Source organism: Carettochelys insculpta, chromosome 2, assembly GCF_033958435.1.
Source record: "Carettochelys insculpta isolate YL-2023 chromosome 2, ASM3395843v1, whole genome shotgun sequence".
NCBI classification, from domain to species: Eukaryota; Metazoa; Chordata; order Testudines; family Carettochelyidae; genus Carettochelys; species Carettochelys insculpta.
Window position 1 is genome coordinate 279,305,161 of NC_134138.1, and position 16,727 is coordinate 279,321,887.

Here is a 16,727-nt window from a genome sequence, read left to right on the forward strand (position 1 = left end):
AATCCATGCAGGCTGTCCATCCCCACCACTGAGAAGCTGGGTTCATTGTAAAGTTGACTGGATCTGGTGGGGAGGGTGAACTCCAAATTGTTTTTGTCTGGACACCACAACATGAGTGACGTCTGTTTCAGAACGGTAGCTGGGCCACGCTAGGTTCATTGATATCAACTTTCAGCTGACTGAAGAATTGATAGCATGTTCTCCCTTTTCCAGGAGAGCTTGTGGAAGGTGGAACGGAAAAAGAAGGTGTGCCCAGACCTCACATTTCATTAGCTGATGTTGGAACAGAAGAATTCCTCCAGAAACTCACTTCCCATATCACAGAAATGGTGTCTGCAAAAATAAGTCAAGGTCAGCACTTCACAAGTGTTACACAAAGCCGAGCAATCTTCAGGTTTGGGTTGAGTTTTAAACTCACTGAGATCTAGGAAACAATTTTTTAGCACATTATAATAATAACTAAACCAATTTAGCACTGGTAAGAGATTCATTAGATAGAGATAAATCACCTGACTTCTCCTTATGTTGTTTCTGGAACTTCTTTCCAGGGAAGTTACTGTCTAGACTCGAAAGGGCACTTTTCCATACAGACGCAAACCGTCAATTTTGTTTTAGTGGAAACACAAATCCAATGAATTTTCACTCATTTCTCAAATATAACATCAATATTTGAAAAGGGCTCTAAAGGAGACCCTAGCAATTATGGACAGGTAAGTCTAACGTCAGTACCGGGCAAATTAGTAGAAACAATAGTAAAGAATAAAATTGTCAGACACGTAGAGGAGCATGATTTGTTGAGCAAAAGTCAACATGGTTTCTGTAAAGGGAAGTCATGTGTTACTAATCTATTAGAGTTCTTTGAAGGGGTTAACAAGCATGCGGACAGGGGGGATCCAGTAGACATAGTATACTTAGATTTCCAGAAAGCCTTTGACAAGGTCCCTCACCAAAGGCCCTTATGTAAATTAGGTGGTCATGGGATAGGAGGAAAGATCCTTTCATGGATGGGGAACTGGTTAAAAGACAGGAAACAAAGAGTAGGAATAAATGGTAAATTTTCACAATGGAGGGGGGTAACTAGTGGCATTCCCCAAGGGTCAGTCCTGGGACCAATCTTGTTCAACTTATTCGTCAATGAGTTCGAGAAAGGGGTAAGCAGTGAGGTGGCAAAGTTTGCAGATGACACCAAACTGTTCAGGATAGTCAAAACCAAAGCAGACTGTGAAGAACTTCAAAAAGATCTCAGCAAACTGAGTGATTGGGCAGCAAAATGGCAAATGAAATTTAATGTGGATAAGTGTAAGGTAATGCACATTGGGAAAAATAACCCCAATTATACATACAATATGATGGGGGCAAATTTAGCTACAACAGATCAGGAAAGGCGTCTTGGAATTATAGTGGATAGTTCTCTGAAAACATCCATGCAGTGTGCAGCGGCTGTCAGTAAAGCAAATAGGATGTTAGGAATAATTAAAAAAGGGATAGAAAATAAGATGAAGAATATCTTACTTCCCCTTTATAAAACTATGGTACTCCCACATCTTGAGTACTGCATGCAGATGTGGTCTCCTCACCTCAGAAAAGATACATTGGCATTAGAAAAAGTTCAGAAAAGGGCAACTAAAATGATTAAGGGTTGGAACGGGTCCCATGTGAGGAGAGGCTAAAGAGACTGGGACTTTTCAGTCTAGAAAAGAGGAGACTGAGGGGCGATATGATAGAGGTATATAAAATCATGAATGGTGTGGAGAAAGTGAATACAAAAAAGTTATTTACCTTTTCCCATAATATAAGAACTAGAGGACACCAAATGAAATTAATGGGTAGCAGGTTCAAAACTAATAAAAGAAAGTTTTTCTTCACACAGTGCACAGTCAACCTGTGGAACTCCTTACCAGAGGATGCTGTGAAGGCCAGGACTCTAACAGAGTTTGAAAAAGAGCTCGATAAATATTTGGAGGTTAGGTCCATAGATGGCTATTAGCAAGGGGTAAGGTATGGTGCCTAGCCTTTTGTGGAAGGTGGGAGATGGATGGCAGGAGACAAATCACTTGATCATTATCTTCGGTTCACCTCTTCTGGGGCACCTGGCATTGGCTACTGTTGGCAGACAGGATACTGGGCTAGGTGGACCTTTGGTCTGACCAGTATGGCCGTTCTTATGTTCTTATTTTACCGTGTCAGTGAATTACTAGACTAGAGAGGCTGCATCATCTAAGCCTGTGATCAGGGGGCAAGAACTCCTCTGTGCTCATCTTTGCTCTGCTGCTGTAATTTGCTGAACAGCTTTGTACAGATCACTTATTCCCTCCAAATAGGTTTCTTCACGTGTAAAATGGGGTTAATAATATTTGTACATCTACTTCACCAGAGCATGGTGAGGATTAATTAATTAGTGCTGTGAACAGTATAAGCCCTATACATGTATTAAATGTTTATTATTACCAAAGGTATTCAAATGTAATTCTCTTACATTAAAGCTGAGTTATGCTGCTCTGGCAGTATAAATAGGCTTCAGAATGGCAGTTGGTAGTATTTACATTCATTTTCAGGTCCCCTGTATGGTTACAGCGACACAGCCAAGTTATTTCGAAATAACTTTGCTGTTGCCTACTCTACACACATGCTATTTCAAAATAAATTCAAAATAGCAGGTACATTATTTCAAAATTGGTAAATCTCATTTCAGGAAGAATAACACCTATTTTGAAATAACTATTTTGAGAAAGGTTTTATTAAGACAGACTAGGGCTACCCTGTAGCCCTTGCTCAAAATGATACGCAATTTGCATTGTGAGAATTCTGTTAAGTTATTTCAAGGCATCTTATTTTGAACCTAGAGCAGGCTACGCTGTACTGGAGTTTGAAATAAGTGTTTATTTCAGACTTCCTAGTAGCCCTCACAGGACAATGGTTATCAGGCATGAAATACTGTGCTCGAAATAGGAACCATAGTATAGCCATAGGCACGCAGAATAGTGCTTATTCCCTATCTTAACAGCACCTATTTAGAAATATCTATTTCCAAACAGGCACTATTTCAAAATAAGCATTATGTGTGCAGACTATGCTCTTCAAAATAGCTAGGTGCTATTTCGAAATATGTTTTTGTGTGTAGCAGCCCTGTTTCAAACTAGCTATGGTGGAATAGCTTATTTCAAAATAAAGCTGCTTCGTAGATGTAGCCTATCCTAGGCAGATGTAAACTGGCCATTGTAAGAAAGAAAAAAGAGGGACCCAGAGGCAGATGGAGTAGACAGGGTTCTTTAATGCATTTACATGTTCTAGCTGGAACCCAAACATTCAAGTGAGCACCAAATTAACCACGGATACGCTACTTTATCCAAGTTAGTATGTAAATACACCACCATTACACTCTCCCTAAACCCTTATTTAATAGCATGTCAGAATGAACCTGAGCTAAGTTCATTTCAGCCAGACATTTCTGTCACAGCACATCACTCTGGGAGACATGCAGGCCAGTTCTGTTTAATTTTTATTTCCCTAGAAGCATGAGGAGCACCGGAATGAGTTACCCAGAGAGGTGGTGGAACCTCCATCCTTAGAGGTTATTATGTCCCGACTTGACAAGGTCCTCACTGGGATGATTTAGTTGGGATTGCGCACACTTTGAGCAGGGGGTTGGACTTGATGACTTCCTGAGGTCTCTTCCAACCCTGGGATTCTATGGCTCTCTGATGAGCATAAATGCCCATGCAATGACTATGCAATGACATAAATGCCCATGCAATCACATAAATGCCACACAATGAATATAATTATACCTGCCCGTGTTTACTGTTTACAGCATTAAGGCTACAAATGCCCTCAATCAGCAATTTATGGAGGGTGGGGAGAAGCCATAATCTTGAGCTGGGAATTTATGTAGCTGTGAAAAAAGAAAGGAGAGAGGAAGATAACACAACTTTCACACACAGGGTATTCATTATACAGCCTGGTACAGCATCACTGATCTACCCTGAATAAGCAGGAAGGGAGGGAAACAGTAGGAAACGTTATCTGTCAAGCAGAAGAAAGCATGCCGCCTTTGCCATCGTTCCCTACACCCTGGTAACCATTATCCCAGTCGTTCCTTAACCCTTAAGTACCCCAGCAGCCTTCACGGAAATGAGAATTAGGGTCTATACGAAAATATGAATCTTTCATAGTCCTGTTGCTCTTCCAACAGTGTTTGAACTTACAGTGGCAGTATGGGCCCACATCCTCCTATGTTACCCCTCTGCTGGGCTGCTGAAGTCAATCATGTAAGCTCAGGGTCTTAGCTTGCCCTTTGTGCACATTCCGTCACACTTATTAACAGGCACTCAATCCACTGGATGATGCAAAAGGTCTGTCCTGGGGATGTTTGATTTTGGGAAGATTAAAAAGAATCCTGTGGGGTTGAGCCTGGTTTGATTTTCACAGGAGAGCAATATCTCATCTCCGTCCCCATTTCCCACTGTTCTCCATTTCAGCCACACTTCGAGTGCCGGGAGCAGACAGTGATGATGAATCTAAAACGCCATCTCCATCTCCACGCCATGGCAGATCTAGACCTTCCTCAATTGTTCAGGAGTCTTCCTCTGAATCTGAGGATGGGGATTCTAGAGGGGAGGTACAGTGCATACCATAAGTAAACGCCACTCAGGCACCGACTAGGAATAATCATTCTGAATAAACCAGTCTAGTATATCTGAAGAGTTTCCATCTTAAAAAGGCTTGCACAGTTTCAGGACTAAAAGTTAAAGACTGTGCGTTCACACGCATTGTTTTGTCTTCAGCAAGTTGTTTGGGTCAACATTTTCAAGAGTGTCCACTAATTTTGATTGCTCAATTTAAGACACCCAGGGTTTGACTTTCTCAGGTGTGGAGTACTTACCACTCCAACTGAAGTGAATGAAAGCTGGAAGAATAAATCTGTCAGGGTTGATGATAGGTCCTGCCATGAGGGCAGGGGACTGGACTCAATGACCTCTCAAGGTCCAGTCCAGTTCTATGGGATGATGATGAAGTTGAGTCACCCAAGATAGTTGATATTGTTGGAAAAAAAACTGCCTTCATGTTTTTGAATTTCAGTTTTCTATCTGTAAAATGGAGCGAATGGGTCTCTTCTATGACTATGGGATGGTGAAGACAAAGTTTTAACACTGGTAAAATGTATATGTGCTCTTGCTGCTGTAATAACCTTGGTTTAATGCATATGGATAACTTTCCGTTCATGCTTGCAGATTTTTGACATTTACATGGTCACAGCTGACTATGCGCCCATTGGAGCTGACAGGGAAACCATCACTCTGAAAGAAGGACAGTATGTGGAAGTCCTTGACTCTGCTCATCCTCTGAGGTGGCTAGTCAGGACCAAACCCACTAAATCCAGCCCTTCCCGGCAGGGATGGGTGTCGCCTGCTTATCTGGACAAGAAGTTAAAGGTGATCCATCTTCCTTATTTTAATTTTTTAATGAAAACTGTTTCCTTTGCACCTTAGAACAGTTCCTTCCTTGCACCTGCTATCTGAGAGATTCCATGCAAGGCAGTTTGACTCTGAAAAAAGAAATATATAAGGAAGTATATATGGAGATACTTAAGAACAGGTTAGATAGATGTCTGTCAGGGATAGTTTAGACAGTACTTGGTCCTGCCATTGCGGCAGGGGGCTGGACTCAATGGCCTCTCGAGGTCTCTTCCAGTCCTAGTATTCTATGATTCTATGATTCTGTATAAAAATGGCCCCGGTGTACTCATCAGCTCAGCTCCCAGTAGCTATCTAGAGTCCCTACTTGCAGGTTTTATAGGTGTCATTAAGGACATCATTGGAAGGAGAGGGGGTAAAAAACGAGTCAGTTAAACTTTTTTCCATCAAAAATGCTGTTTCACTGAAACCAAAACATTTTGCAATTTTGACTAAATTTTCGCTGGGAAGGGTTGTCAGATCTAGATTATATTTCTGGTCAAAACATGAACATGCCACTAGCCCAGAGCTGGGAGAGCTAAATCAGGCAGGCCAGGGACTTGTGCCTTGGACTCCTACATCCCAGGGGTGTTTTCTAACAATGGGGCTTATTGGTTGTTTTGGGATCACTCCAATGTAACTCATTGCCTGATTTGACCTGCAGGGCCAGTCGATGGTGACGGAGAGTAAGGTAGTCAGATCTCAAGTTGCTTGCAGAATTGGCAGTTAGAAAAGCCATATTTTTATTTGTAAGTTGACCACATTTGACTGGGAGTTGCAGATATGATAAACTCGGGGTCCTATCATCTCTTGTTACACAGTAGCTTATCATGGTATAATAGTACTTTTAAATTCTCTGCCCTCCTGCATTTGATCAACAGTGTTTCACTACCCCATGGGTCTCTCCAGGCTGGGATGTTTTATCCAGAGAAATAACACGGCTTCATGGCCCATCTTCCAAACTGAGCCCTCCTTCTTCACAGCTGCCTTTGCCAATTGCTCCTTCCTGTTTTAATAAGGGAACATTCCCCAGAGCTTCCCAGTATCCCAGCTTCCTGCTTGTGTAGCCACTGCCCTTGCTTTAGTTCACATTGCCATATATTGATTAAAGGTTTTTTTACAGTACGTGTGTACTACGCTGGTCACACCAGGTGTGCTTTTTTGATTTTGACACTGAATTAATCCTGAGAATCAGAGTCAATTGCTCTTCAATCTCAAATAACACAGGTGCCTCTTTCAAGGAGAAGGTCCCATGTTTGAGGTTAGAGCCCCAGAGGCCATCTGTCCAGTTTCTTATATTGGCTCCCATCACCACAGTCTCCGCATCCATTATCCCTTTGGCTTTTAAATGCCTTACGTTTAACACAGAGGTCCATGGCAGAGTACAAGTTTCCCAGGGAACAAAATCTATTGGGTTGTCAGTGGGAAACAAACCTGGAACCTTTAATACCACACGCCGATGTGCCAACCTCATAAGCTACAGCAGTAACTCCGTCAGTGCTGGATACCAGACTGCTAGATTACATTGGTCCACCGACCAGCAGGTGGGCAAGATGATCTCAGATTTCGTCATGGACATGTGGATCCATTGTTCTGTAAAAGATCTTCAGCCTGCCGTTGACTCTCCCTTTCTTTCCCTATTCATTCACCGTCCTCCTCTCTCCCAGAGCCAGAAGAGGTGTTGTGGAAGCCCTGCCTCCAAGCAGCACCATTGGAAACCCTGCAAGTGTTGCTGTCTGGCAGTGATATACAGCTTTGTCACTGGCAGATCATTAACCTGTACAAAAGTGGCTTTTGAGGGCAATGGTATTGGTTAGGGACAGAAACACGCTGCATGTGACAGCAACGTGCCTGAAATTACCCCGCAAATACGCCCCAGTTACATGATACAGACTTTCCTGCCCTGGAGAACTGATGTGTCTTGTCTGTCTGTTAGTTGTCGCCGGAGTGGGGCGCATCAGAAGCTCCTGAGTTCCCTGGAGAATCTGTTTCAGAAGATGAATATAAAAAGAAGCTGAGGTGAGCGCTGTCTGATTGTCACAGAGGCCTTCTGGGATAGTGCCATGAGAACTAACAGAGACTCTTGGGTCTCAAGCTTCTCCTGAGAAGGATCCACATATTTCATCTGAGCCTCCAGGGCTGTCTGAGGAAAGCCCAATTTCTTTGCAGCTAAATCCCTCCTGCTCCCTTCCCCAGAGTCCACCTAAGCTCTTGAGACTTCCAACCTACTTTAAACATTTGCATTTCAAGTCTTTGCTGGCTTAGGTTTGCGAAAACGTCACCTGATCTAAACCAGCTTGGTTGAAAGAGTTGTTCTTTTGTCCAGTCTGCATGTTCCTTGCATATCAGTGTGTGGCTGAGTAGTTGCCTGCTTTGGCTCTTTGATTTCATCGAGGTATTAAGGCTTTGCGGTCCCCTCCAGTGTAACTAGTTCTGCCCTGCAGGTGCTTTGCATCAGGGAGGTGAAGCACTGAAATGCATTACCTAGGGTGGTGGTGGAATCTCCATCCCTAGATGTTTTTAAGTCCCAGCTTGACAAAGCCCTGGCTGGGATGATTTATTTGGGGTTGGTTCTGCTTTGGGCAGAGGGTTGGACTTGATGACCTCCTGAGGTCTATCCCAGCCCTAGGTTTCTATGATAATATGATATCTACAGAGAGTGCTGAAGTGTAACAGATAAGGGCCATCTGCAGCCTTCCAGCACAACCAGGGCAGTCCAGCTGTGCTCCAGGAGAAGGTGTCCAGCAAACTGCAGCTGGGGCCCTGAAGGAACAGAACATGCCCCCTCTTGGAAATCAGCCAGTCAAGAACAATATTTGTAACTGCCCGGCCATCTGTGTTTGCTGTCCCTTTAGCCTCATCCTTCAGGAGCTTCTGAACTCTGAGGAGGAATTTGTGAAAGATCTGCAGTTCCTCCAGACCCATCACCTCCAGTTCACAGAGAGCTGCTCTGATATCCCAGAAGCTGTTGCCAGTCAGAAATCGACTATCTTCCGAAATGTCAGTGCTATTGCGAACTTCCATTCCAAGTAGGTAGACCTGGATGCAAATCAGTTGATACCTTGCAGTGTTAGTGAGAAAACCACCATAGTTGTCAGTCATACCATGGAAAGTGGGAAAAGTTAGGGCCGAAGGGAGTGCATAAGCATTTCTGGAGGCAAGAGCAAGGGCACAGGAATGGGAATCAGAAAGTAGTAGTGTTGTTATATTCCCATAATCTTAAAATGCCTCACGATCTGCTGAAGTCCTGTGGCACCTTATAGACTAACAGATTTTCTGGAGCATAAGTTTTCGTGGGCAAAGACCCGCTTCATCAGATGATGTCATCTAATGAAGTGGGTCTTTGCCCACGAAAACTTATGTTCCAAAAAATCTGTTAGCCTATAAGGTGTCATGGGACTTCTCATTGTCTTTGCAGATACAGACTCACAGGTACACCCCTCTGATACAAGATCTACTAGGCGTTTCTTGCCCTACTGGGCAAATTTTGTTGAATGCATATAAAATCCCTGTAAAGCACACTGTCTTTGCTCTCTGTGGAGGTGCTTCTTTAACACTCCAATACTGCATTTAAAGACTGAGATAGACTGTGTAGATTGAACACCTGGTTGAATGACCCATTTTTATTCACCAGGGGCTAAACTGTGGCCTATTGGCATTTTACAGTCAAAAGGGGCAAAAATAGCGCTTGCAATGCACTGATATACTGACTCTCCTGCAAAAGCCATGCACAGCCCTCAGCACAGATTCCTCCCTCCAGCAGCCTGAATGTCTGAGCAGAAGGGGACATCACATGTGCAGCCCAGAGCCCTGGTCTCCAAGCACCGTTGCAAAATGCCTCCACATGGCAGAAGGTGCTGAGGGCCTGCTGAGCCCGACCTCTACAACTTTATAGGCAGCTTGGGTCTTACGCAACCTTTGTGCTCCCAAACATTCAGAGGAGGAACCTACTGCTCTGGAGTCTGTATTGAGACCCACTGCTCAGTGTTCACCCCCTCACGCAAGCGTAGCCAAGCTACCATGCCACCAAACCCAGACATGACCCTCCACCCCTTGTGGAGAGATTTGCCTCCGATGCAGTGCTCACTAAATGGCTTCCCGTCGTCCTGAGCAAATTTTTCTCTGACTGCCGGGAGAGGAGGACAAATCTCATGCACTCGCGGGAACTCAGGCACTTCCGAATGGAGGCGTAAAGAGAGCAGTTTCCAGTTCTCTGCCTCTGTCTGAGCCACTGAGAGCTTCTCTTCCTTTGTCCCACTAAGCATTCCTTAAATTCATGCTGGCCAGGAGGGTCTTCTGCCACAGCTTCAGGTGTGATGAAATACTTTCCCAGTGGCATTTAAAAGGTTATGTCTGGGTCTGATTGCGACACCGACAACACAGGTCATACCCTCAAGCTGAATTAAACTGGGATCATGGGCACTGAGGTGCAGAGCTCTGTTCAGGTTCCTACCATTGTCTGTGTTCCATTTCCTCTGTGCCAGCTTCATCTCAGCTGTCCCTCTTTGTCCACCTCCACAGCTCCTTCTTCCCAGAGCTGCAGAAATGCGACACGGATGACGACGTGGCCATGTGCTTCATTAAGAATGAGGAGGCCTTTGATAAGTACATCCAGTACCTGGTGGGGCGGATACAGGCCGAGTCTGTTGTGCTCAGCAATGCCATTCAGGAGTTCTACAAGGTAGCGTATTAGCCCAAGTGCATAGTGAGCATTGGGATTCACCCTTGCATGACCCCGCTGCTTTCCGGAGTGCAAAGCCCAGGCGTGGCTCAGGCCACGGAATAGCTCGGGGTGCCATTTAGAGCTGCAGATGTAATGCAATAATGTGATGGCTAAATGGAGAAGTGCTGCAGTGGCCCCTCCGTTCTGGGTCACTGTCTAGTACCAGGAGAATTAGCAGTGCAGGTGTTAACATCCTGGCTGGCCTAACAGGGCAGAGCCCCAAACAGCCTACAGGGTCTGGCAGTGAAGAGCATATGGGCTTTGGCCAGCAGGCAGGGCAGAGCCAACAAGCCTCTGTGGGCTCTGTGCCTCAGGCAGGGCTGAGCAGCAAATTGTCTGTTGTCTTAGCTCTGGCAGAGGGCAGACAAGTGCAGACCTTCTGGCCAGTGGCAGGGAGGCTGCTACCCTGGGGTGGGGTTGACAGTAGGGGGAGCCAGGCCCTCCCTACTCCTCTGGGGTCCAAACCATGGCAGAGCGCTCCACCCCTGGGTCAGCAAGGACCCAAGCACATCATGCTGATGTGGACCCAGGCAGCATCCTAAACAAACTCTAATCTAGTGTCCCTGGGTTGCTTCCTACTACCCCGGCATTGGGTACCTCAGCTCAGCGGGTGGATAAGCAGTGGCTGTCCCAGCCACTGCCCTCTGGACGCAGGGTGTCTCTTTGCTTGGTAGTGAAGTCAGCAGCCTGGAGAGAGCAGGCTGCATCTGTCCCCCTTGCTGCTGTGTCCCCCACTGAGCTGGGACCACAGCCTTTTATACCTCCTGTCCCACCTTGCCACTTCCAGCAGGAGGCGTGAGGTTGTCCTGGCTCTGCCTGCCTGGGCACACAGCATGGTTTCACCCCTTCTGGGTCAGAGGGAGGCCATGCCACCTCGCTACAGATAGGTAGGAAATTATAACAAAACAAGGTTTAATCACCTTCACAGTGGGTCAAAGATCTTGTGAGTGGCAGCAATATTTAGAGGGATGTTACTGTGCAGAGCTATGACCACCTACAAGGAGAGTCAGACCTGCGAACTTCAATGTGAAAAGCCACAAGGTCCTCTAGAGCTTAGTCTGTTCTCAGAGGCCAGTCAGTACTAAGAGACTTGATCAACCACAAAGACTTTGCAGCAATAACTAGCAGGATCTGAGGAGAGCTTTGGTGCCTTTAAAACACACGCCATAAGTGACCTCAAGGGTGCAAAGTTAACCAGCAGTCTAGAGCTGGAGAACAAAAAAAGTGCTGCAGCTTCCCATCACACAGTGCAATTTTCCAAGCAGCATAACACATTTTAATACTAACGATAGCATCACCAGGGTGCTGGGTCACTGCCCCCAAACAGCTTACTAAGCAGCCAGCCAACAGGCAAGGGATGCACCCAGAAAGCAACGTCAGGTTTGGTCTACACTGGGCAGGAAAGTCGATTGCAGATACGCAGTTCTAGCTGTGCCAGTTGCGTAGCTAGAATCAACTTATTGGCAATCGACTTACCTGGCCATCCGCACGGAGGGAGGTCAGTGGGAGAAACTCTCCCGTCGACCTCCCTGACTCCTCACGATATGGAGGAGTACAGGGGTTGACTGCTGACCCCAGATAGTTCGATTTCACACGTCTCTACCAGGCACATGAAATCAGACTCGAGAAGATCAACCCTGGTTTGGTCGATCTTCCCGGTCGCATCAACCTACCCTCCCGAAGTGGTGAGGCTGCACAGTTTGGAGGGGACAAAGGATTGTGGGATTTACTCGTGCTTATTAGGCTCACACTTGTTTGCTGGGGAGACTAAGGTACAGGTCTGTGTTGTGTGATGCTGTGATTGTTGGCCATATTTTGCATCACACACATTCTTCATTCTTATGTACCATTCACCAGAGATATACAGAGGAAACCTTAGCCAGTGAGGATCCTTCTCAGCCACCTATACCTCCTCTGCAGCACTATTTAGAGAGACCCATAAACAGGATCCAGCAGTATCAAATTATAATCAAGGTAAGGAGCTTCCAGTACACATGTTCTTACTGCTCTTAGTGTGATGCGTCTGCCTTCTGTTTCGGGGAGTCTTTGGAGGAAATGGAGCTGACCCTTACCTCAGTTATGCTAGATTCACACCTGTTGAACCAGAGCCTGCAAATCCACAGATATCTGCTTTATATCTGCAGGTATCAGCATCTGCAGAAGTGGATGCAGATAGCCAGGGTTCATTTTTGGGGATATGGATGTGCTTTATGTCTGTGGGTATCTGCACTCGTCGCTATAAATGTAGAGATCTGCAGCTCATTTTTGTGGATGTGGATAGAAATGTTGTATCTGCGCAGGGCTCTATGTATAACTCCATTGTAATTAGTCTTGAGCAAGGGAGATCCAAATCAGGACAAAGGTTTGTGCACTTTGGATAGTTTTATAAGCTTAAACAGTGTGAAAGGTTGTTCATTAAACCCTGGTACTCCGAGTGGAGCATAGGTCATCTACAAGTCTCCTCCACTTCGCTCTGTCTCAGGACACAACTTTGAGCTGACCCCAGGAGGACCCCAGTTATAAAAACAACTCATTTTCAATGCACATGCCATTTACTTGTCAACAGAGGCAGCTTCCCTTTCCACTTTTTAGGCCCAGTTCAAGGTAAGACAAGTCAAATAATGTAAGAGCTACCTCTCCAGCTACTGCAAACCATGGCTGTGTCAACTCAAAGCCAATCAGTTCTGAAAGTTCTGAAACATTTCACTCTCTGAGGATTTAATTATTAATTATACATATTCATATCTGTATACACATATGCACAAATGCACACACATACATAGACTATTTGTTGTAATAGTTCCTATATACTACATAAAACGAGGCATATTTAATTTTAAGAAAAGAAGAATGAAAGGGGACCTGACATCAGACTTCAAATATGTTAAGGGCTCTCATAAAGAAGATGATGATCTGTCCTTCTCCGCGTTCACTGAAGATAACAGTAATGAGCGTAATCTGAAGCAAGAGGGATTTTGGTGAAATATTACAGAAAACTTTCTCATTATGGGGATAGCTAATCTCTAGAATAGGTTATAACAGGTTGTGGAATCTCTGTCATTGGAGGTTTTTAAGAAGAGGTTTGGCAAACACCTCTCAGGGACGGCCTAGGTTTGCTTGGTCCTGCCTCAAGCTGGGATCAGAAAGTAGATCAGCGGTTCCCAACCTTCCTGAGACAGTGACCCATTTTGACAATTCATTAAGACTTTGTGACCCAGGGCAATTCAAAACTGGTGGGGAGGGGAGGCCGATTCCACCAAGCTTAAACCCCTTGCAGCCCTAACCCACCCCCTGCCCCCAGGCTTAACCTCTCACAGCTCCAAACCATCCCTCTGCACCCAGGCTTAAACCCCTCACAGCCCCAAACCACCCCCCACCCCCAGGTTTAAACCCCTTGCAGCCCCAGACCACCAGCTCCCCCACCCCCAGCCTTAAACACCTCGCAGCCCCAGACCACCAGCCCCCACCCCCAGCCTTAAACCCCTTGCAGCCCCAGACCACCACCCCCCACCTCAAGGCTTAAACCCCTCACAGCCCCAAACCACCCTTCCCATGTACCTCACACGAGCTCCACACACTGTCACCACTACTGTCTCTTGCTGCTCCTTCGTCAGTATGCCGCCACCACCACCTGCTCTGCACGGCTCCACTCAGCCCTCCTTCTCCCTTCTCCCACCTGCAGCAGGGGCAGTTCTCTGCGCTGCCACACTGAAATGGGGCTCAATTTAATTGGTTTATTGGCTGGATCCCTCCTGCTGGCCATTAAACCAATTAAATCGAGTTCCATTTCAGCACAGCAGGGCAGGAACTGGGAGCTGGAGGGGGGTCAGATGGCAGCATCCAGAGCTACATGGCTCCTTAAAGAGCAGCTTGGATCTGCCCAGCCAGTGACCCTTACCAAATCTAATGGCAACTCATGTTTGGGTTGGGACCCATAGGTTGGGAATCTCTGAACTAGATGATTTCCTGAGGCCCTGTCCAGCCGTACATTTCTGATTCTACTTTTGTGCTGCTTCTTTGCTTCCATGTTCCAGGCAGGAACAAAGGAAAAATGTCAGAATTTCCTCTCTTGTGGTATTTTCAATCCAGTGGAAGAACATAATATCAGGATCCCCAAAGTACAGAATTTTTACAAATACATATTTTACACATTTCAGAGATTTAAATAGTTTGGAAAAGTTTCAATCATGCCTCCAAATTATTCACCCTTGTCTGGCCCTACACACCTAAAGTATGGAAGGTTCCCTGAGGTTTGTTCAGAGCCCCTGCACAAACATTACCAGAACAGTAAAGAGAAGCACAAATGTAGTATTTCCATTCATTTCAGCGGAAAAGTGCAGGGTGATGCTGAGAGCAATTTGCTGCATATTCTTCCCTACTTATTTTCACTGGATTGATGGTTGTATTTTAGCAGCATCCTCTGAACTCTTTCACTCATCTTGGCACCTACCATCATGATAATTATATTAGAAATAGTCTGGTAAATATGCAAATCTCTTTGATGTTCAGTTTTCGATTAGCCAGATAAGCATTTCACTAGGGGGCTTCACTTGAGCCTTGCCTCGACGAATTGATAGGAAGTGTGGCATGGCTAGTCAATGAGGCCATCCACATGGCATGGAGAGAAGCTGTTCCCATGGCAGCTCACCTGATGGGGAAAGAATGAGGCAAAGGTGGACTCGAATGGAGAGCCGGGTTACTGGATCACGACTGTGCTGCGTGAAGAGCCCAGCAGAAGGCAAACGCTTGGAAATGTCCAGTCACAACTGCTTTGTTCCCTCACAGGAATTAATCCGAAACAAAGCAAGAAACAGCCAAAACTGTGCCCTGCTGGAGCAGTCTTACGCCATTGTGTCCGCACTCACCCAGCGGGCAGAAAACAACCTCCATATCTCACTCATTGAGAACTATCCAGGAACCCTGGAAATCCTAGGAGAACCCATCCGACAGGTAAGTAGAATCTCTGAATCTCTGAATCTCTCATGCTTAGCGCTCTTCCTGCCTTTGGTAGGCCTCACATGGTTCATATTCTTTAGTGGCTTCTTTACAAATCCTTTGAAACAGAGAATCGGGTTAACATCTACCAAAGTGATTAGCATTAATTCTGTGTTGTTACATATAATAAATTGCAGAATGTGACTGGAATCTGGATTGACTGAGCTTAGACATAGAGCATTATGTATGACCCTCTCCGTGGGTAATATAGGTGTTTTATCTTCACAACTCACCTTCTAAACAGCCAGAAATCCTGCTTGCAGCATGTTTACTGGCCCATTTCATGCACCCACATACTGATTTAGGTGCCCACAGAATATGTCACCAAAACAATATAGACCAAATCCTGATCTTATTGAAGTTGATCAAACTTTTTCAATAACTCATACGGAACTAGAATTTGGCCATGTGTTTTGGTGGCATGTATTTTCCCAAGTAATACACCTTCATACTGAAGCTCAGTTTTAAAATGTCTATCCATTCAATTCAATGCAGGTAACATTTCAGGTGCTCCCTATGAAATAGGAGATTTGTTTCTCACTGTCTTAGCCCTCACAACCCCATTCATTGTAAAAACTCTGCCTCTCTACTGGTCTCGTTAGAAACGGACAGATGGATGGCAAGGTACCACCGAGTTCATAATTTGAAATTATATTTAATTTTGATGGCTTTAGCACTGATCAAAAATGTCTGGCTGGCAATGCTGGTGACTTATGTCCCGTATTTGTCTGTAGGCAAAGGAATAATTTAAAAGATAAGATTGAGACTAAAACTGTGTACGCACATTAGGAGTAGTTTTGTTCTGAACACACCCCATGTAAAGGCAACAGTCATCTGCTGCCTTGCAATGAAAGCCAAGATGGAGGACGGAACACAGAACAGTTGTTCGGTAGCTGGAAAGTGTTTGGGAGACACCATGAAAATATGTCATCAGTCCTTTCTACTTATTATTTCCTGCTTTCCTCTCCAGGGTCACTTCATAGTATGGGAAGGAGCACCAGGGGCCAGAATGGCATGGAAAGGTCACAACCGCCATGTTTTCCTCTTCAAGAACTATATTCTGATCTGCAAACCCAAGCGAGACACCAAGACAGACACCTACAGCTACATCTTTAAGAACATGATGAAGGTCTCACCATTACAGTTACCTCCCCACCAGTACAATTTTTCTGTCTCTTCTTTTTTTTTTTAAAGTTCACTTCTGTCTCTAGAGATGCGGCTTCTGGTCATCAGAAAAGATGACATTTCACGAATCCTTTCAAATGGTTCTTGGTTTGCAAAATACCCTGCACCACAGATAGATCCTGCATCGTCACTGAAATACATTAGTTAACTCTGCTAGGGCTTGTCTACACTACCTTCCTACTCCGAAGGGAGGATGGTAAGTAGGTGTTGGGAGTTTATTAATGAAGTGCTGTGGTGCATATGCAGCACTTCATTAAGCAAATTCCACCTCCCTCTCCCCCACAGTAACTTCAAAGTGTTAAACTTCAAAGTGCTGGCTGGTGTCTAAAATTTTGAGGAGTAAAGGGACTTGGAAGTTGCCCAAGCACTTT

The 16,727-nt window shown here is 45.2% G+C and overlaps 1 protein-coding gene across 3 annotated transcripts in view; it reads left to right on the forward strand.

Annotated features, from left to right (window-relative positions):
• The window catches only part of OBSCN (obscurin, cytoskeletal calmodulin and titin-interacting RhoGEF), a 270,890-nt gene that overhangs the window by 226,404 nt on the left and 27,759 nt on the right, over window positions 1-16,727 (forward strand). For 2 of the 3 annotated variants that reach the window (XM_074985301.1, XM_074985298.1), the window contains 9 exons: window positions 214-351; window positions 4,479-4,618; window positions 5,232-5,432; window positions 7,390-7,472; window positions 8,309-8,482; window positions 9,975-10,134; window positions 12,034-12,150; window positions 14,962-15,126; window positions 16,142-16,300. In XM_074985301.1, coding sequence (XP_074841402.1) covers window positions 214-351; window positions 4,479-4,618; window positions 5,232-5,432; window positions 7,390-7,472; window positions 8,309-8,482; window positions 9,975-10,134; window positions 12,034-12,150; window positions 14,962-15,126; window positions 16,142-16,300 — 1,337 coding nt within the window. Of the gene's footprint in view, window positions 1-213; window positions 352-4,478; window positions 4,619-5,231; window positions 5,433-7,389; window positions 7,473-8,308; window positions 8,483-9,974; window positions 10,135-12,033; window positions 12,151-14,961; window positions 15,127-16,141; window positions 16,301-16,727 lie in introns of those variants that run through there. The other variant, XR_012644111.1, reaches the window with a different exon arrangement.